The 22,014-nt window shown below is 41.3% G+C and overlaps 1 protein-coding gene across 4 annotated transcripts in view; it reads left to right on the top strand.

Moving 5' to 3' along the window:
• Positions 1–22,014, top strand: part of fbln2 (fibulin 2) — a 122,892-nt gene that overhangs the window by 82,381 nt on the left and 18,497 nt on the right. For 3 of the 4 annotated variants that reach the window (XM_041782834.1, XM_041782835.1, XM_041782833.1), the window contains exons 9-12: positions 5,475–5,609; positions 10,056–10,193; positions 14,477–14,620; positions 21,260–21,388. In XM_041782834.1, coding sequence (XP_041638768.1) covers positions 5,475–5,609; positions 10,056–10,193; positions 14,477–14,620; positions 21,260–21,388 — 546 coding nt within the window. The remainder of the gene's footprint in view (positions 1–5,474; positions 5,610–10,055; positions 10,194–14,476; positions 14,621–21,259; positions 21,389–22,014) is intronic. The other variant, XM_041782836.1, reaches the window with a different exon arrangement.

Below are 22,014 nucleotides of genomic sequence, written 5' to 3'. Positions count from 1 at the left end.
AGGGAGGGAGTAATCAGCAAATTCCATGGTGGGGGGCACATTGGGACGGATCCAGGATATTTTTTTTAAAGGATTCTGCACTATTGGGAGATAAGGCTGATGACAGAGGTCTGCGCTCTCCAAGTGCTTTTCATGATGGTAATTAAAGCGAACATGTGGCTGTTTCTGATACCATTGGATACAGTGTTGCTGGATTTCTAGCCAACATAAGTCAAACTTGTCTGAAAATTTTTGCTCACATGAATGCACGAGTTGTTCCCTCTTTGTGGTAGATCCTCATGAATTTAATCCTTACAGTAGGGATTTAGAAATCATACTCGTAGCTTGCTAACCTCAAGTTCTGCCTGTCTATATCAGTGTATTCCTAACCTTCCTGTCTAGAACAAAATCTGCAAATAAGCCCGGGCTGACTTTACTACCTCAGCTTGAACTTTCTAAAAACCTCACGGTCTGCTGGGTCCGGTGCGAAAGAACAACAGGATGTGTGTTTACTTCTGTGCCTAATCGTTCTGCTGCTCAGACATCTCCCTGTGCACAGCCTCCTCTGGCCTCTTGAAAGAATTCTTCCAAGGCTGTTATTCGCCCTCCCTTCTGCGTTCGATGGAGCATTTGTGTTTTTCAAAAAATAGAGTCCTTGTTTCCACCTTGTATTGGATCACTTCACTCCTCACTGCTGTGTAATGTGGGTGTCCCGGGGGATAAGAAACCTTGAGGCAATAGGCTCTTTTTCCTTTTATTTTCTTTTTTTGGCTCCTCGAATGACGCATTGGAAATAATGCTGGCCACCAGTGTGGAAGGAGAAGGCGACTTTCTGCAAGACTGGCAATACACAAACATTGGAAACAGTCCCATCCATCCCCAGGCTTGACGGAGAGCTAGACCCAGAGGAGGAGGCAGATACAGCACTCCGTTTGCTTTGCCCCTGGAAATATTCTCCCCACAATGAAGACAGCAGATGTCTCTCTGTTGGGGAACTAACAGGGAGATTTGCGAAGGCAGGCCCTGAATGTGACTATGTCACCAGTGCACTGCCTGAACAGCGGACTGTAAGTCCTGTAGACTGTTACAATGTCAAGAGGGGAAAGTGTTCATTTAAGGGAGAAAGGTGAATGTGTTTTTGCAGCTCCTGAGAGGCTTCATGTAATAGAATAAAGTGCGTTGTGTGCCGTGAGAGGTAAGGCTTGTGTAGTTTTTTGAGGTGAATAACCTTAGAGGGAAAGAGCTGCAGGATGTTTCTCACAGACGAAGTGCACGATGAAAACCTCAGATCAGTGTTTTTCCTCCTGCTGCTCCTGGTTGGAAGGTGTTGTAAGACGCGCAGTTCATTCAAATTCCCTGTAGAAAAAGCTTTGAAAGTCAAGAATGGGATTTCAGCGAGGGACTGCCAACAGATACAAAGGCAACACGGGAGAATATGTTCCCCTCTTGTTCCTGCCTTTGTTCTCCAGCTTTGGCTCCTTCATGCAGATTTGTACGAGACCTTTTCGTCTGCTTCCCTGTGGAATATTTTTGGGGTGATCTTCAAATCTGGAAGACTGCCACACTCCTGCATTCACACAGACTCTCATAATACTCCCCGTCCAACGATATCAGTGCATCCAGCTAATCGGCCACGCACTATGATGCATGATAACGGTATGCAGCAGTTTGATAAAGATGAGCCACAACAAAGCAACGATCCACTGTCTCGGCATGAGCACACCAGTGTCATAAATCAACAGCCCCTGTTTACTGGCTGCAGAGCTGTTTGGCTGATAAAGATTTAAAGGTTTGCAACAGTGAAGTTTATTTCACACAAACAAGCATCACAAGCAAAATACCACAGTGCATTTGCCAAGACCTGATATTTTAAATTTGACTGGGGATTTGATATGCAGTCATGTCAGAAGTTGATATAACAGCCTGCCCAACAGCAAGACTAATGTGGGCAGTTTGAGTTGTAGCAAGAACAAATCTTCACTTGGTCTTAAGTTAAATGGCCTATTTAATTCTATGCTCACACATGTGTATATTAATGTCTCCTTTAGAGAATCATATCCTCTGCTCTGTGCAGCACCTCATGATATAGTATTGGGGGGGTCTTTGCAATTGATATGTTCATGGTACCTTTTGTCTTTGGCTACATGTATGAGTCTGCATTCTTTATGACCAAGGTAGTGATCATTTAAAATCTTATTTGCATAAAATTGTTTCTACATTGTTAATATCTGTAGCTGGCAGTTAAGGCTAAGTACGAAGAACCAGGGATAGCAAAGCTTTTCAGCTCAAACACATCATCATCCCAGTGTATAAAGGCAGTTTGTACCTTATTATAGGCGAGTTGAATTAAAAGCTTAAGAAGGCTAAAGGCCGGCTCAGACTTCTTTCTTTGATCGTACATGACAGCACTATGTCAGACTATGCAACAAAAATCTTGTCCCATCTTGGCTGACAACCTGGCCACACTACAAGAGTGATCCTGACCACTCACCGTATGCTGACATCATGGGGGGGCTGATGGGGGGTCGGGCCAAAGACTGTCAGTCACTCTACAACAGAAGCGCTAAGTGATAGTAGCGGTCTTTTGCTTGTAAAAGAAGAAAATAAGACACAACTATGGATTGGATTATGGATAACATTTATGCATGTCTCAAGTGGAGGACAATATGGACTGACTCTCCTTCAGAGAAAACTTAAGGTTTGCATGTAATAACGTAAATAAAATAAAATAAAACTTACACATTAGTTGTAGGGAATAAAAGGGAATCAAAAGTGGTAAATCTTGTAAATGATGAGGCAAAGATAAGAAGCAAATGCCCTCCAGTTGGTAGACTTCAGGATTCACGTCTTTGACATTGAGTCAGGGTGTCAAACTAGACGGCGATGCGAGAAAAATTCTGACATGCCAGTCTTGTTGAATCATGGTCGTGGGGTGTCTTGGACGTGTCGTTAATTATGTCACACTGCAAGACCGTTAGGCGTTCCCAACTCTCTAAATCAGGCCTGAGTTTTGACGATGAGCTGTGACGTTGCATTAAATCCAGCTGAATTCATGTAGTCTGAGCCGGCCTTGACTTGGCTTGTCTGGATCCCACACCTTAAAGGTGCAGGGTGTAAAAATGGGAGTATCAGCATCTTACAGTCAATTCTAGAGTGTGATGCTTGTTTATGGTGATAACCATGGCAACCAGTGGAATTAAAACAAATTTGTATTTATTATTTGGTTCCTTCTGTGGTGCCATAGAAGCATGCAAAATGCAAAGACCAAGATCGCAGGGTCAGACAGAGTTACTCTTCCTTACTCATTTTGTATTTCCTATACACAAATTAACATCACTGACTGTATTAACATGGGCAGCACATCTTTGTCTCTGTTCATTTAGCAAAAATGAAGCCAAAACAAAAGCCCTGCCACAGACCTGGACATACCGCACTGGCGACATAATTAAGAGTCAACTCATGCACAGAGGAGACTGTCCTTGATGAACTTCAGAACTGGTCCCATTCTCTATCTGCTAACTAAAGCAGTGTTTCTTATAAAGAGGTGATTGATTCAGCATCTGATATATTATGGATAATGCATTTTTAGCATATTTGTAGCATTTTTATCAGCTAATAACAAAATAAGAGAACAGTAATTTGTGCTTAAATTGCAACATGTTTTAGTAAGAATAAAGTGCTTGGGCTTCATAAAGTATTTATCAGAAACTCATCAGTTAAAGGAACAATCATCTAAAGCCCTCACTGCTGACAATGCTGTAGGAGAATAGTCGTTCTACTTTAAGTCTTAGGGGTTTAACAGTTACACTAAAATAACATATTCTGTTATGTCTGTCTGTTATGTCTGGCTTGTGCTTAAAAGATCTGGATTTAATGAAAGCTAAAAAAAAAAAAAAAAAAAAAAAAAAAGTTTCTCTTTAAATTTTTGGTACCTGTAATTAACCCAGACAAATTTGACATATATAGTCACCAGTTAAGATGGCCACTTGTTAAACGGCAACACCTGTATTTTTTACGTGGAACAGATGATAAAGTATCCTGTTATTTCTATTTTCTGTGCTGGTCAGCAGTTTTTGGCCAAACTACTTATTTTTACTGAACTTGGGCACATAACCCATCTCTAAAGTTGGTTAAATGACTTTATTTTATTACAGTAAGCAGATTTGTCAGGTCAGGCTTCCTCTATGGGATTGTAGAATCCACAGTGAGAGCTGGTATTGCTAATGGTAACATTGCTGCTAAAGCAGCCAAGGAGCCACACACCTTCTGCAGCATCTGTGTTGGATATTGATAAGAGCAACCTGTCCGGGTACCTTGCTCAAACAATGCCGGCCCCACAGGCATTATTGGTATATTTTAACTGCAAAAATGTACAGAATAGAAGTGTAAGTTTGGGCTCCTGTCACAGCTCTAACCTAAAACTCACAATTTGCAGAACCTCAGATCTGCAGGTTGTCTAATATAAAAACTCTGGAGTCAATTGGATGAAATTCCTTGGACTAGTTTGTTGAAATATGAAACTTTGGAATCACTGAAAAACACCCAAATTTGGCCCCTAGCAGTTTGTAATGTACTTCCTGTACATTTTAGAGGATGGCCCCAAGAGACTTTTTTCCATCTAATCATTGTATGTATGTGTACCAATGTTCATGCACATAGTCCCCTATCTCACATTGGAGGCCATGTAGGGCCCCTGCTTGATGGACTTTCACCATTCCACCAAAATGGGGGCTGGGGGCAATTTACAGTAAAGTTTGGGGAGTTTTTGAGCATGTTAAAGCCTTCAAAAGTCCTCCATGTCAACCCTAGGTCAATGCTCATGCCTTAAGAAAAACAACTGAAAGGTTAGAACTGTTCTTTAGGACATAACATGACTTCTCTGCTGAGTATGGAGAAATCTGTGTCTTTAAGTGATGTTGAAGTTTGGGACTTAGACACTAAAAGTTTCCCTGGTTTGTAGCTATGGTCTTCATGACACTTTTTCCTACTACAGTCCCAATTGTCATTTACACAACTATCTCTTTGTGCGAGCCCACACTGTCAGAGGCTTTAAGACAAAAAATACGGATAATTTATCCTCCAACTATTTTTTTTTCTTAATTTTCTTTAAAAGAAAATATAAACCAAGATTTTGAAGTCCTCTTTTACGTGGTTCAATATGCACAAATGAATAACTGATCTCATTCAGCTGTATTTAAATGCAAGTGCGTCAACCCCAGACTTGCCTGAAATGCTTCCTAGCAAGTCTTTTAATGACTTGCTTTGTCAGTTTCTTCAGGATTGTTTTGCTGACATCAGTCTGCTGCTGACTCATTGCACCTCATGATGGTGACACTGTCAAGGCCAGTCAGGATTGGAGTTGTTATATCCAGGTCCTGTCTATCAACAACATCTGAGATTCTACTTCAGCCCCTTCCTCATGGTGATACCCTCTCTCCCCATCCCCTCCTTCCTCTGTCATTTCACACACAGTCACCTTTGTTCTCTTCCTGCAGATGTGGACGAGTGTGCAACTAACACCCACAGTTGTCGCCCCAGTGAACGATGTGTGAACACAGTTGGATCATTTGTATGCGAGCTGCAGGTCAACTGTCCTGCAGGATACCAGCTGAGGAACAGTGTTTGTGAAGGTGAGTTCAGTGTAACTGATGTGTGTCATTAAGCCAATTTACCCAGCAGTCATTTCCAAAGCTATTAGGGTAGAGATGCTGATGATGTCTTCTTTAACCACTGATATAAGAGAGTAAAAATTGGACAAACAATTCAGTTACACAAAACATACCTAAAACCAGACCTTTAAGGGCTACTTATTCAGAATTACCTTACAGGACAGCAGCTATTTCTGAACACCATAGATATAATCATCACAATGGTCAAAAAGATTTTACTCTCTGAGTTCACCTTTCACCACCAACGTCAAAGCCTCCTCAGTCTGGCTGTCAACTAATCCAAAGCATACCCACGTGTTCTGGCAAAGACAGGGTTACAGGGTCAGAGCCTATGGCTGTTGTGACAAAAGGCTCCTTCAAGGTGCCATTTAAGGCCCCTGTTAGGCCTTTCAGACCAGCCGGGCACCATGGCAGTTCATGTTCCCGAACTTAATTTTGAACTGGCTGGCTTGTTCAAACCAAAAAAAATGGCCCAGAACCTGATAAGTTGTTTCTTAGCTGGAACCAAAAAATAGTTGGTTCTTCCTCGCAAACTGTGACAACATCAGTGGGCGTGTCATATTTTAGACTGTGAATACGAGCAGAAAGAGAGAAAAAGTGGTCTGCTCAGGAGACAAAATGTTTTGTTGCGATCCAGGTGAAGCTGGAGAGTAGTACGGGGAAGAGCAAGTTATGTGCTGAACTTGCGGAAGAGCTGGTGAAGTTTGGGTTCACCCGGATGCCTGACCAAATAATAAGAAACTCAAGAACTGCCTGAGTAACCTTGAGTAACGTCCTCCCATTATTGTTCTCCTTTGCAGGTGTGAACGTTTGCTGGTTCACCAGAAAGCACAAAGGTTCTGAGACTCCAGAACAGAACCTGAACCATGTTCGTCTGAAAGCGCTGGTCTGGTGTTCAGATGGACCCAGCCTTCACTATCTTTTCCACAAGTTCGGCATATAACTTGCCCCTCTTTGTACTTCTCTCAAGCTTCACCTGGAATTCTGTTGATGCCCAGATAACACTCAAACAATTTGTCTCCCCAGCAGACAACTTTTTCTCCATTTTCTGCTTGTCTTCACAACTGAGAATGTGATATGCCCACTGATGATGTCACGGTTCCCAGGAAAGAACCAACTATTTTTGGTTCCAGCTGAGAACCAACATTTCAGGTTCAGAACCAATTTTTTCTCGATTTGAACGTGCCAGCCAGTTGAAAAATAGGTTCAGGAACTGGCACAGAGCCCTGTCAGTCTGAAAGGCCTATCTAAGCTATTCAACAAACTACCTTCACTATGAATGTTGTACAGGCAAAATAATATAATGAAGCTGTAATGCAATGTGAATGAACAGTGGGGGGCGCCAAATATTACGCCACACACAAACCAAAAATCAGTGATAAATTCAGATGTCTTTTTCATGCATTTATTTCAGATAGTTAAATGCAGTCAGTTTGGAGTAGATGCCATGTTACATCAGTCTTCGAAGCTTAATTTTGAAAGAAAAATGATGGGAGCAAGTGGAGAGGAACATAGAAAAGCAAGCCAGATACCTGGAATAAGAGGATAAAAGGTCCCACTGTGTTGTTGTATTGTTGTCCCACAGTGTGTACAGGTCAGGAAATCACAGTCCGTTGTCAAGTTGTGGCTTGCCACTGTTAGATAAATTATCTTCTGCTACCTTACGATTTTGATAATAGGAGAAGGCATCTAGATGGTCCCTAACTTTGTGTTAGAATTGACCCGAACTACTGCTAACTTTCTGCCACCAGCTGGACTCTGCCCACAGAGCATGATATTACCCTTATCCAAACACAAAGTGGGCTATAGAACAGAAAAGTAAAAACTTGTATCCCAGCACCAAAACAGTTCTTCTTGCATCCAATATCCTTCTTTTTATGTGGTCCATTTCAGCTTTTTGCTTCAGATGGCTGATCTAGCTCAGTCTGTAGAGCAGACACCCCATATAAAGTGGCGGAGCTCTTGATGCAGTGGTTGCTGATCCGGCTCCAAATCCGCACCGATTTGGTTCATGTCACAAGCACCCTCTACTCTCCACATTTCCTGTCTCTTTTAAGCTGTCCTATCTAATGAAAGCAAAAGGCCAAAAAAGGTCAGAGCACTGATGCAGCCCTCATAACTGGTTGAGGCATACTTAATGAGGCTAAAGCATTCACCTGGCTAACATGGGACAGAAAGTAGAGATATGGTATCAAATCAAACTTTAAAAGGTGTCGTGTGTGGCCAGCCTAAACAGCTAAAACATGCACCCTTACCTCTCCATGGTTGTCATCTGTAATAACCAAAAAATACAGTGAGCATGGGGCTTTAACACAGCCTGTGTGCCGCATTTGTTTGTTTTGGTTTGTCTTTAGCTGAGTGCTGCAGCAATTCATCTTATAGTGGCTTAAACGTGGATGGGTTTTAACTAATGGTTCTCTTGTTCTGAGTCTATGGTTAGTCCAAAATCCAGGCTGGGGTGTTAAACAAGGTTGGTGAAGCAGCTGTAAACTGTAATGTGTTAACTTGCCGGTCCAGCAGCCAAAGCTAAGCTAGATCAACGATAAACACTACTTCTATCAAGTTCTTCACAGTAAAAGTCTGTAATTATGTTTCTTAAATGCTTTTATTGTGAATGCCCACATCAGTAAAGGTTCTCTAATCAGTAGGAGCTTATAACACATTGGCAGAGTAGACAGGATACCTAAAACAATTAGTGTGCAGAGAAAGAAGTGAACATATAAAGACACGAAACATTTTCCGTGATCGTGTGCTTGGACATGAGTTGAGTTTGCCACCACGGGTTTGTTTTAGGAAGAAGGGGGAATGAAACACGTAATGTCATGATGTAATACCATTACCGAAAAAAAGGGCAAGGAAAATGCTGTGATATCATATTTAGGCGAAGTTATGACAAATGATAAGTGATGGCAAACTGAATCATAAGCAATGCTTCTACTTCAATCTTGTAAACTCTGAAAAGAGACTGATTCAAATTTGCAGAATCAGTGTGTGACTTCCATTTGATAATTGTCTCTTGCAGATTTAACAGCAAGAGGAAAACTTTTTCTCTTCCATGGAAGTAATAAGTAGCTTGTTCCTAGACTTCTGTTTATGCAGGAGTTAGAAACTCAATGTTCCCAGTATTTTAAGAGGATCCAGCTACACACAGCACATTTGTCCAACACTGCTGGCTCAAACTTTAAAATAGCAAAACAGATCCTCCTGTATGCACATAACAGTCTATTCTTGTCCCAAAGTTCGTCATCACAGCCCCTGTAGGACTCTGTCTAATTGTACCCAAAAACCAAAAATAAGTTGTCCTTAAGCCCCTTGAGCTCTCACAAATCCCTGAAGACCTGACTGCAGTGTAGTGCATCATTAATAGTTGTTCAGGGTATTAAAGTGTCCCAGCATTATTGATGGTAGACGGTTGTTTCCAAAGAGGCTCTTTAGCAGGAACACGGTATATTTAGGGAGCTCATTTTCTGCCTCCGTCCCAGTTTAGATAAAAAACAATCACCTTCAATGACAACCAGTAAACCCCAAAAGTAATGTACAAAATGTATTTAGATTATTCAAAAGCATTGCATTCAGAGCTTTCAGCCAAACAGTTCCAATTACAGGCCCCTGGTCATGGTCTAGACTCTGCTCACTCAGCAAGACTTCATTAACATTTCTGCTTGTTGTTTTTTGGCCGCAGTCATGACGTTTACACTTGAGTGGATGCCCAGGTTCAATATATGACAAGGTAATCACCCAGAGAGGCAGCACTGTGCGAGTGGGAAAGCACTTTGCAGCTCTGTGACTTGTGTCACCAGCAATTGGCAGAAGGCAGGACTAATCAATGAGGGGAGATAATGAAGGTAATATTTAGTCGACCATTCAACAGGGGAAAAACTAATTAGCTACTTAAAGGGAGAAGACGGATCGCTGCTGTAGCACTGGAAATGTATCTCTCCAATGATGACTGTTAGAGAAAAACCCAAATAAAAACCTTCCGGTTTTCTGCCACGGGACGAGCCTCCAAGGGCTCAGTATTGTGTGAACTCCTGAGAAACTGGCTGGTGGTAAAAAGGACAAATGTTTCATTTGAGTTCTATTGCTTGGAGAACCAATACTTGTCATTTAAGAAGTTCTGCTCAACTTAAGTTAATTGCAAAGTTGGAACAAATGATATTTTCATAGATGGGGGATTTTTCCTCAAGTTAAACACTGTCAGAGTTTAAGTTTGAAATTTCTAGGAAGCTGCTCATGCTTGTTCTGTGCTTGAGCCACAGTGCCACCTACTGTACTTTTTGCAAACTGAGCTCACAATGAAGCTGAGACAGTTGACAGCTGATTGTATTCTTAGCAGTTCAATAAAGAGTGAATTATTTTTTCAACATGACTTACTCAGTGCATGTTTATCTTTCTCTCCTCCCTCAGACATTGATGAATGCGTCCTGCGCACCCATAACTGTGGAATGGGCTTTGTGTGTAAAAACACTATGGGCTCTTTCCTGTGTAATCCTAAACAGAAGTGCATGAGCGGCTTCACCCAGGACTCACATGGAAACTGTATCGGTAAGAGTCATCACAACAGCTCCAGTGCTTTTGAGGCTAACATGGCATGTTACCATCAGAAGAAACTCAATATAAGACTGTGTTAAACTTACTGAACTGCAGAGACAAGACAATAAAGTTTTTTATAAAGCACCTTTTACAGAGCAAGTCAGAAAATGCTTTGCACTACACAATATAATAACAGAGCAACAACAACAAAAAAACTACATTATGCTAGAATAAAACATAGAAATAGTGCAAGAGTACAAAATCACATCAAGTGGTCAAAATCCAATTTAAAGAGATGAGTTCAGCTGCTTTTTAAAGCCTCAGTTGAAGCAGCAGAGGATAAACTAAAAGGAAGAGAGATCCAAAGAGACAGGGCCACAACCCCAAAGACAAAATCTCCTTTGGTTTTATAGCCGGACCTGAGGGATAACAAGTAGACCCTGATCTGAGTGTGCTGCTGGGGATGTAAGGATGGAGCAGGTCAGATGTGCTTAATTGTGAAGAGCTTTATAATCAAAAAAAAGTGTCTTAAAGTGGATTCTGTATTTTGCTGGATTGTAGTAAATATAAAATGGATGTCAGGTAAGTTGATCTGTGGGATCTGGTTAGAAGGCTAGCAACAGCAATTTGTATCAGCTGTAGGTCATCAAAAAAAGACTTACTGAGGAAGGTAAAGATAGATACAAAAGCATAAATTAGCATTTCTAACTCACGGTGGCGCAGGGGTTAGCACTGTTGCCTCACAGTAAGAAGTTCCCTGGTTCGCTTCCCAGTCAGGGCCTCTCTGTGCAGAGTTTGCATGTGCTCCCTGTACGCTTCCTCCCACCACCAAAGACATGCTTGTTAGGTTACTTGGGGACTCTAAATAGGCCGTATGTAGGAATGTGAGCGTGCCTGGTTGTACCAGTTCAGGGGGTACCCTGCCTCTCGCCCAATGGCAGCTGGTATAGGCTCCAGCACCCCTGCGACCCCCAATGGGATAAGGGGTATAGACAATGGATGGATGGTCTGATAAGTTGATTGAATAACATTGTCTGGCCAAAAATACCTTCAAGATTTTTCACATTTAATTTGACTGAAGAAGAAAGGGGCCCAATACACTTGATAAACTTGGAGGCCTCCGTTTTATCTGTGTTAAAGTGAAAGAAGAGCAGTACATAGTTATCTGTCTCAGCTGGCTTAAAGAAATTTGCAACTTAATGTCATCAGCATTGAAATGGTACTGTATTCCCTCAAATCTGTTTATTACATGACCTAATGGCAGCATATACATAGAAAATAGAATAATGCCCAGGACAGAACCTTGAGGCACACCACAAGAGAGCAAAGAAGACTCAGATAAGAAAGGGCCAACTGACACAGGTAACTGAAATGTAACTGAGAACCAGTCAAGCGTTGATATTGTTGCAGTTTATTAACCATTTTCATTTCATCTTGTTATCTTTAACAGACATTTATACTCAGTGTTGTGCCTGAACGAGTTCAGTGAACGATCATTCATGAACCTGTTCATATTTTGGGCGAACATGAACTGAACATAATGTATTTCTGTCTGATGAACGTTATTGTGAGAGCACTTTCTGGCATTTGTGAACGGCGTTCTCTCACAGTTTAATTTTGTTCAAGAGAGTGCCAGATTTCCATAGAGCCTTCCAGGCGAAAACCCACCCTAAACGGGCCTTAATATGTAGGGGGGAAAAACACCCAATCTGGCAACACCAGCCACAGCCGCTTGTGTCATCAAAATGTGAAGCATGGAGGCAAAAACAAATGAAGGCAGCAGCATTATCTCAGACTCTGCCTCCACGATTAATACGGCATCTTCGTATGATTACTTAAAAGAATCTTATGAGAAGGTCAGTGATGATCCAGGTGGGAAGAATCTTACCTTTTTGTACAACAACAACGTCAACGGCAAACCTGAAACGGCACACTGAACTAAAGCACCCCGCTAGCCTTTCAAGGTATGTTGAAGTGACTAAATGGGTACAAGTGTGGACTGAATGGGTGGCAACAATGTGGAAATGCCAGTATTCTAAGGATAATAGCTTGCAGCAACATATTGAAAAAAAGAACTATGAACTAGTTCATTTTTGGAACTTAGTTCGAAAAAGTGGATCAGTGCATCCCTAGCTTGTGTAATTTACCTTAGCTTAGTGTATCTTAAAGATGGTTCTCGAAGAGTGTACTCAAAAGAGGATGTGGTTTCATCTGGGGGTCTTTGTAAAGTGACCTATCAGAGGACCTCATTCCTTGTGTGTACAGCAGAAGTTGGGTGTATGGTTATTTCCTCACAGAGATCAGCATTTATCAGTTTGGATTTGAGCAGAGGACACACTCATATCCCACATCAGGTTTCAGCTTGTGTACGCAAGATTTCACCTCAGTGTGGACTTGCTGTGAAGCGTAAATTTGGTAGCGTTAGATTAGATATGAGTTGTGAAATTTTTTAACTATTACACCAAAACTTCTGACAAACCATGTCAGCAATATAACATTTTAAATGATGGCTATTTAATCAATGAGCATTTCTTTATTGATTTATTTTAAAAAATAAAATTGACAGTCTGCCTTTAGTAGTTATTAAAGCTCCATTGTACGGCATAATACAGAAAAAACAGCTGGGGAAAAAAAAACATAAAACTGTAGAGAAAACAACTTAAAAGTTTTGCTCTTAAAAAGGACATTTTTCTGTGATTGGATTCTTTAAAGGAAGTTGAGTGTTTTACTCCACAGGATATAATTGTGTAAACCTTAGGAGAGTGTTCAACAGCTGACCATCAACGAACACAAATCTCCGCTTTAAACCAGTACATCACTGTCTGCCCTCGGCACTTAAAATCAGCCAATGTAAATTCTTAAACCTGAGGTATCACAGTCACTCTCTTCTCAGTGTTGGGAAGTTTTAGGGTAGCCTCCTCCTGTTAGCATGCTGCGTCTTTTAAGAGTGAAAACATGCTTTAATGTCCTCATCATAAGAGCTGACCATGTTTTTAAAACCAAATTGTAAAGGAAAATGATTATATTAGACTTAGAACTTGAAACATTGTGATCCTTTAAAATAGCTACAATAGCTATCGCAGATGTAGCCTCTAAATAAAATAGGCTATGCTAATATTAGCTGGAGTCTCTTGACTACAACATTGCTGTGAACCGCAGAGGTGATTTCCTTCCACTCAAGGTGTTTCTGGTTCCCTTAAATGCCACTTTTCTGGCTGAAAAACATCAAATATATAATTTTACTTTTCCTCTCTGACCTTGAAATCAAATCCATTATAAATGGGCCGATTTTCTTTGCCATACATACCTCCATGTTCTTCACACTTAAAGTCAAGGCCGGCTGAACTGTGAATATCTACGATTGTGTTATTTAAATGATGATTGTTTTTAGGTGCCGCATTTATCAACACCTGCTCACACAGTGATTGGCCAGATATGCATATTTCATATATTACCTGTGGACGTTGTTGTAATTTGATTTCTACACTCAAATCTGCTCTAGTTTCCATGCAAATTTGATAAATAAAGGCCAGAGTCTCTCCAAAGGTTGGTTTGCAAACACATAGTGATGAGTATCCAAGAACTTTTTAAAAGCATCCAAGAACTTGTCTCTGATTAAGACCACAAAATCAGGTTTTATAATTTCTCCGTAGCTTAAATGGAACAAATTAGAACAAGCCTCCTTGATATTACTTGGTTTTCACTATGAAGGGAAATATTATCATCTTTGAAAGGTGTAATATAATGACACAGTCCTAATCTTCACCCCTGGGTCCTTGATATCATGAAAAGCTAACATTTTAAATGCATTGACTCCCACAAATGCTGGGATTTACAGGAACATAGAGATTATTTCACTTAGGATCAAGGGCTTCCTTGAGCTCTCTTTAAACATAATCAGGTGTGATTTGGATATAGGTAACAGATATGACTAATTACATACAGCTCAGGGAATTACTGTGGTTTTCATTCAATTACTTAAAGTCTTTCATGTCTCAGTGATATTATCCACCACCTACATCCCCCTGAATGCATACACGTGCCAGATCTTAAATTCATTCTGCTCAGAAAACACTGCTTCAGAAGCACTGACACCATAGAATATATACATGAATACAAGAGGCACAATTACTGCACATGTCAACAAGCAAATACAGAGCTACATAATTGTTCCAGTTATAGGTAGACCTGTCATTCAGGATTAAATCCCTTACAATCAGTCCCCTGTGGAGCTGTCATTTTCTTAGCTGTATTAAAGCTTCATTCTCTCTTTCTCTCCCTTTCTGTTTATGCAGATATAAATGAGTGCAGCAGCCTAAGTGAGCCGTGCGGCTCAGGCTCTAACTGTGTCAACACAGTGGGCTCCTACACCTGCCAGAAGAAGATCATAATGTGCAGTCGCGGCTACCACGCCAGCCCTGATGGAGCCAAGTGTGTTGGTGAGATTCTCTGCTATAGTAGAACGCATGGACAGAGGAGGCAGGCATAGAAGAGCTGAATGAAAGTACTGATGATGTGCTGGATTTTGGGAATGGCACAAATGTCCCATTCAAAGTTGCAAAATACAGTTAGGTATAGAAAGGATAAGCCAGACAGTCAGGTCAGTTAGAAAGAAAGTGAAACATTTAAGATTTTATTGAATGAGTAACAGAGTATTTTATTTTTGGTTACATACATCTTAACAAGTCAAACATCAATCGAGATCCTTTTTACACTCAACTTATCCGTCAGTAACCTAAGAGGCATAGTCTTATTTTTGCCTATCCTGGACCAAGAAATAACCCAGATAATAAGCAACAGAAAGGAAATTAATACAATATTTTACCTGAGATGTCATTATTATCCTCATCTATCTTATAATTTTATTAGTTCACATTGATAGCTTTAATTGATTTACATTTTAAAGTGTTTGAACCCTCACAGAGAGTTATACATTTCCAGTTCATCCTTAAGTGCATTCCATAGCTTTCCTCTCCAAAAAACAGACACACATTGATATTTGACATTTCTTATCATTTTACACATGCTTTTAACATTTGTAATCCTCTTAAATAATTATTTCTCCCTCTTATTTAAAAATATTATAATACAAAAAGGAAAGCTCCTATTCACCAAACTTAAAATCATTTCACTTTTTCTGATTATGACATACCTGCAAATTTTAATGTTTAAGATTCTATTAAGTCTGACTGATGGATTCATGATGTTCAACTATATTTATTTTTCTTATAGCACTTTTTGGAAGTTTAATAACTGGATATAAACTTGTTCTAATATTTTTTCTCAAACTTCAACATAGTATGACAAAAAAGGCATTAACAGTCAACAACACAACATCTGCTGGTGGTTCAACAAAGTCCAAGTTTTACTAAGGGTTGCAACAGATTTAGATGACTTCCATTTGAAGTGTTTAATAGTTGACTTCCAACAAAGTTTATGGCCTACAGTTATTCTCAAAAACATAGTTACAGAAACTCTTTCAATTGCAGAACCATTTAAATTCAGTTTTTCATAACTGACCCTGGTACCATCAAAGACAATTTTTTTCACAATTTATGGATAAATCAGTTAAATTTACAATTTTATTAATTTTGAACTATTTTTAATGTATCAAAAAATGAGTTTTTTCACCAGGAAAGTACAACCAAAAAAGTTGGGGTATTGTCCAAAATGTAATAAAAAAAAAAAGGTTGCAGTGATTTGCAAATCTCATAAACCCATAGCTAATTTACAATGGAACACAAACAACATATCAGATGTTGAGACTAAAACTATGTTTACCATTGTGTAGCATCCCCTCTTCTTTTATCAGCAGTCTATCAACATCTGGGAAGTGAGGGGACCAGTAACTGGAGTTTTACTCAAAGCTGTATCGTGCAAAGTACACACCAACGCTCATTTAAAACTGACTGAGGCAAAATGGAAAACTATTCTGTGGTCAGATGAATCAAATTTGGAATTTTTTTTTGAAAACCTGGGACATTAAAGAGGGGTGGGACCATCAAGCTTGTTATCAGCGCACAGTTCTGAAGCCTGCATCTTTGATGGTATAAGGTTGCTTTACTGCCAATGGTGAGGGCAGCTCTCACATCAGGAAAGGCACTACCAATGCTGAGAAGTATGTAGAGGTTATAGAGCAACATGTAATCCTGCATATTTTAGCAAGACAATGCTCAACAGCATGGCTTCACAGTAAAAGATTCCTGGTACTTAACTGGACTGCCATGCAATGAAGACCTTTTACCAATAGAAAACATTTGTCATATTATAAGTGGGGTTGCACGATAACTATCAGGCCGATAATTATCGAGCCGATAACAGGAAATTATTACGTCATTCCAATAAGTCCAATATCATGACGGCTATCCCCGATAACATATATATTTTTGTCAGCACGGCAGTGCTGGCATGTTTTTTTCTTTCTCACAAGACTACACATTCCGAAACAGCAGGTGACGCCGCAGTACACGACCTGCTGTTAAGCATCAGAGAAGAAGAGGAAGCAGCCCTTGTGCTAAAATACTAACAACATGGTGGCATTATTCAGTATTTATGGAGAGGATAACATGACCGTGTGTGTAGAATTTGTCCTGCAAAGGTCCCAAAGAGTAGAAAGAAGTCCTTGACGGATCTTATAAGTCATTTAAGAGTCATCATCCTAACGACTTTAAAACGAAGTGGCAGCAGCCACTAGCCTCAGCCGCGGGCATTAGGACCGAGTCAACAGCTAATACCAGTCAGAGCACTGATCGTAAGCAGGCATTGAAAACTGCATTAAGCTTGCCAGAGCCAAAAGGTGCAACGTTATAATACAAAATCAGTCTGACAGTCTCCTGATCCATCGCTACTTTCATAGACGTGTACCTGCCTGTTCTGTTTGATGTGGTTTCATTCAGTCTGATCAATGTAAGGAACAGAAGTTTAGCCACAGACCATGGTGGACTTTACATTCTTAACCTATCTCTAATATGACTTATAATAATAATAATAATAATATCTTGAATTTATATAACGCCTTTCAAGAAACCCAAGGACGCTTTACAGGAACACATAGACATGGACAAACTATGTGAGGGGTAGGATGAGTGTAAGGGGTGGTTTAGTGAAGACTGTAGGCTGTTGTGAACAGGTGGTGCTTGAGACGTTTTTTGAAAATGTCCAGAGATGGAGCGCTACGAATGTCTGCAGGAAGAGTGTTCCAGAGGGTGGGAGCTGCGGCACTGAAGGCTCTGTCTCCATAGGTTCGGAGTTTGGTTTTGGGCATGGAAAGTAGGCCGGTGTCTGAAGATCAAAGGTTGCGGGATGGTGTGTATGGATGGAGGAGATCAGAAAGGTACTGGGGAGCCAGAGCATGGAGAGATTTGTATGTGAGGAGGAGGACTTTGTAGTTAATACAGGACTTGATAGGGAGCCAGTGGAGGTGGATGAGGGTCGGAGTGATGTGTTGCCAGGGTCTAGTGCGGGTGAGAACTCTAGCTGCAGAGTTTTGGACGTACTGAAGCCTGTTCAGTGTTTTGCTGGGAACTCCAGACAGGACTCCATTACAGTAGTCCAGGCGGGAGGTTATGAAAGCATGAATGAGTGTTTCAGCCACAGAATCAGGGAGTGATGGTCGGAGTCTGGAGATGTTCTTGAGATGATAGAAGGCAGATTTGGTGACAGACTTTATGTGGGACTGGAAGGAGAGGGTGGAGTCCAGGATGACGCCCAGGTTTCGGACCTCGGAGGATGGACAGATGGAGGTCCCGTCCACATCGAGCATGAGATCTCCAACCTTCTGCAGCAGCGCTTTAGGGGGCCACCACCATGAGCTCTGTTTTATTGCTGTTGAGTTTGAGTTGGTTAGAGGTCATCCAGGCTTTGATGTCGTGGAGGCAGTTTACCAGGGAGTGGGGAGGGAGCTGAGTGGATGGTTTGGTGCTGAGATAGAGTTGGGTATCATCTGCATAAGAGTGAAAGCTGAGACCGCGTTTGTGAATAATCTGTCCAAGGGGAAGCATGTAGATGGTGAAAAGGAGAGGTCCAAGAACAGAACCTTGAGGCACGCCCTGGTTAACTGGGGCGGGGGATGAGTGAGAGGTGCCGATGGTAACAAACTGTTTTCTTTGTGAGAGATATGAGTGAAACCAGGAGAGAGCCTGGTGAGACAGGCGGTCAAGGAGGACGGTGTGGGATATCGTGTCGAAGGCAGCGGTTAGGTCAAGGAGAATGAGGAGGCTGATGTGTCCAGAATCTGTAGCTGTGAGGAGGTCATTGGTTATTTTGATAAGGGCGGTCTCAGTGCTGTGGTGAGTGCGAAATCCTGATTGAAGAGGTTCATGGAGCTCATGGTTGGACATGTGTTGCTGGAGTTGGGCAGCAACTGCTTTTTCGAGAATTTTGCCGATGAAGGGAAGGTTGGAGATCGGTCGATAGTTGGAGAGGTCCTCCGGGTCTGACCCAGGCTTCTTGATGATGGGGGTTACTGAAGCAGTTTTGAAGGATGAGGGGACAATTCCAGATGATAATGAGGTATTGATGATGTCTACCATGATGGGGCACAGAACAGACAGAGATGCTTTCACCAGTGGTGTGGGCATGGGGTCAAGGGAGCAGGTGGATGCCTTGGCCTTCTTGACCCATTCAGCCACTTGGAGAGTGTCCACGGGTGTGAAGCAGGAAAGACGGCAGTGAGGCAGAGGAGCGGTGTCCTGATGTGAAGTGAAATCCTGAGGTGGAGGTCCAGATGAAAGTTGCTGCTGGATGGAGGCTACTTTATCCTGGAAAAACTGCAGGTGCCTAGTGCAGCGGTCGAAGTTGGCTGGGGAATGAAGGTTGTCAATGGGGCGGAGAAGGCGATTTATTGTGGAGAAGAGCATCCGGGGATGGTTTTGCTGGTCACTGATGAGGGATGAGTAGTAGCTGGACTTTGCTCTGGAGAGAGCTTCTTTGTAGGAGCGCACATGCTCTTTATAGGCCTCCAGATGGACGATGAGGCCAGATTTTTTAGAAAGTCTCTCCAGCTGTCGGCCAGAAGCCTTCATGAAGCGGAGTTCAGCAGTGTACCAGGGGGCTGGGTGGGTAAAGGAGACTGAGCGAGTCTTCAGAGGGGCGAGAGAATCCAGGCTGAGGGATAGTGCTGTATTGTAGTGATTCGCCAGGGCATCAACTGTGGTTATAGGGTGTGTAGTGGTCAGGTTGGTAGCTAACATGTTCTTGAGGGCTGGGATGCTTATTGACTTGAGATTACGGAAAGTGATGTTGCGTTTTGTAAGCTGTCTGGGGAGGGGGGTGGGGATAGAGAAGAAAACAGCATGGTGATCTGAGATGGCTAGGTCCAGGCATTGTGGAATGAATGGGGTGAGACCAGTGGAGCACACAAGATCCAGTGTGTGACCTTTGGAGTGGGTGGGTCCTTGGACATGCTGTGTGATGTTGAAGCAGTCCAGTAGTGATAGAAATTCGGAGGTGAGTGTGCAGCTGGTGAAGTCAACGTGGATATTGAAGTCTCCAAGGAGAAGTATGGAAGAAGACCTGGAGCAGACAGAGGTGAGGAGCTCAGACAGGTCAGACAGGAAGGTGGTAGTTGCTTTGGGAGGCCGGTAGATGAGGACGATCTGAAGCGGAGCTGATCCAGTGAGAGAGATGATTAGACACTCGAGAGCTGAGGTGCTGGGTGCTGGTAGCTCCTTAACCTGGAAATCTTCTCTATATATCACGGCCAGCCCCCCACCGCGACCAGTGGTGCGAGGTTTTTGGATATACACATAGCCAGGTGGGGTTGCTTGATTTAGTGTGAAGTAGACTTATGTCAGTGCATATTTTTAATCTTCATCTTAAACATCAGCTCGCTTTAATTCTGGCTTAAGCAGGGGAAAAAAAAAACTCAGACCCCCAAGTATCTCCATTTGTTAAGCATAACAGCCTGTTATCATTTGGTTTTATGGGGGAAAACCTGTGTCAGTTGTTTGTGTATGTTGTACTTGGTACACAAATATATAACTAAAAAAAGTTAACTATAATAACAGTTAGCTATAAAGTCAGAATAGTTCTTTGTTTTTTGAAAAACATGAGTGATATTAGTTAAAATTAGTTATAAATATCTTTGCTCACTACATATTAACCCCTTCTTACCCCCAGATGTACATAAACACATCAAATAAACTTCTTTTGTTAAATCAACAATTGAAAAAAATATATTGGTTATTATCGGTTATCGGCCATCAGGAGTAGGAAATTATCAGTTATCAGTATCGGTTCAAAAAAATACTTATCGTGCATCACTAATTATAAGGAAAAAATCAGCAAAAAGGACCCGGGACTTTTGAGCATCTGGACTCCTTCATCTGTCAAGAATGGGACAACTTTCCTCTCCTAAAACTCCTGCACCTGGTCTCTTCACTTTCAAGCTGTTTACAGACTGCTGTTAAACAAGGGGAAGCTACGCAATGATAAACATGGCCCTGTCCCTACACTTTTGGAATGTGTACCTGCCAACAAATTCAAAATGAACTAATATTTTTCTTAAAATGGTAAATTTGTCTCAATTTCAGCCTCTGATATGTTAGTATGTTCTTTTGTGAGTAAAATATGGGTTTATGAGATTTGGGAATTCTTGTGTTCTGTTTATATTCACATTTTGCTTGGTGTCCCAACTTTTTTGGAATTAGGATTGTATGACTATTGACCAGCCATCTCAAGGCCCAAATACAGCGCAGACAAAAATAAAACAAAAATAAATGAGCTGAACAAAATGATAAAGGAATGAACAAAAAAGGGGAAAGGAAGGAAGAGCTAGAAAAGGATAAGCACCAGGGAAATGGGGAAGACTTTGGATGCAGGATCTGTCTGGTAGTTAAGCTGTTTAATCTACAGTAGTCTCACATTTTCAAGAAAACACTTCAATGTTAAGTTTTCTTTAATTCTATGTAAGTTAGAGATGCAAAGTACAAAAGAAAAAATAACTGGGGATGAATTTCTTAGTGTTTGTGTTCATACGGTGGCAGTGGGTGTGGTTTTTGGCTGTGTTTCAGCCACACTCAGTCAGGTGTAGACTGGGTCAGTGCTGAGGTGCTTTATCTTTCTCTCTGCCTGTCTAGACATTGATGAGTGTCAGATGGGGACGCACCGCTGTGGAGTGGGCCAGATCTGTCACAACCTGCCTGGCAGCTACCGCTGTGACTGTCAGACGGGCTACCAATATGACGCACTCCTCAAGGCCTGCAACGGTACGTTTCGCTGTGTCAGGTCTGCAAGATGATGACGAGCAGATTTAAGTTTTAATGTTCAAACGCTTTTTGAAGACAAAGTTCTGGAGGCAAAGAAAAAGCAATAATGTGGCGCTTTTTAAACCATAGCCAAAAATGGGGAAATATAAACTCAAAAAATGAAGATACTCCAGAATAAAACTAACGAGCATAAATCAGCACAAACTGCCATTGTCCAGGGGATTGCTTCCTTTATCTCTGGACATAGAACACAATGGCAATTAAAAATGTCTAGAACTGTTAAATCTGCTTTAATAACTTTAAAACTAATAAGAACAGGGATAACAATTTAAGTGAGACTGACTGTACTTAAACTACAGTCACAGATGAAAGTATTGGCACCCCTGGAATTTTTCCAGAAAATGCACCATTTCTCCCAGAAACTGTTGCAATTACAAATGTTTTTGGTATACACATGTTTATTTCATTTATGTGCATTGGAAAAACACAGCAAAAAACACAAGAAAAAAGTCAAAATTGACATAAGTTTACACAATTAAAAAAATGGGCCAGACAAAATTGTTGGCACCCTTTTAAAACTGTGGGTAAATCATTTTATTTCAAGCATGTGATGCTCATTTACACTC

This window comes from Cheilinus undulatus, linkage group 3, assembly GCF_018320785.1.
Source record: "Cheilinus undulatus linkage group 3, ASM1832078v1, whole genome shotgun sequence".
In the NCBI taxonomy this organism is placed as follows: domain Eukaryota; kingdom Metazoa; phylum Chordata; class Actinopteri; order Labriformes; family Labridae; genus Cheilinus; species Cheilinus undulatus.
This window is presented reverse-complemented; position numbering and strand designations above follow the sequence as displayed.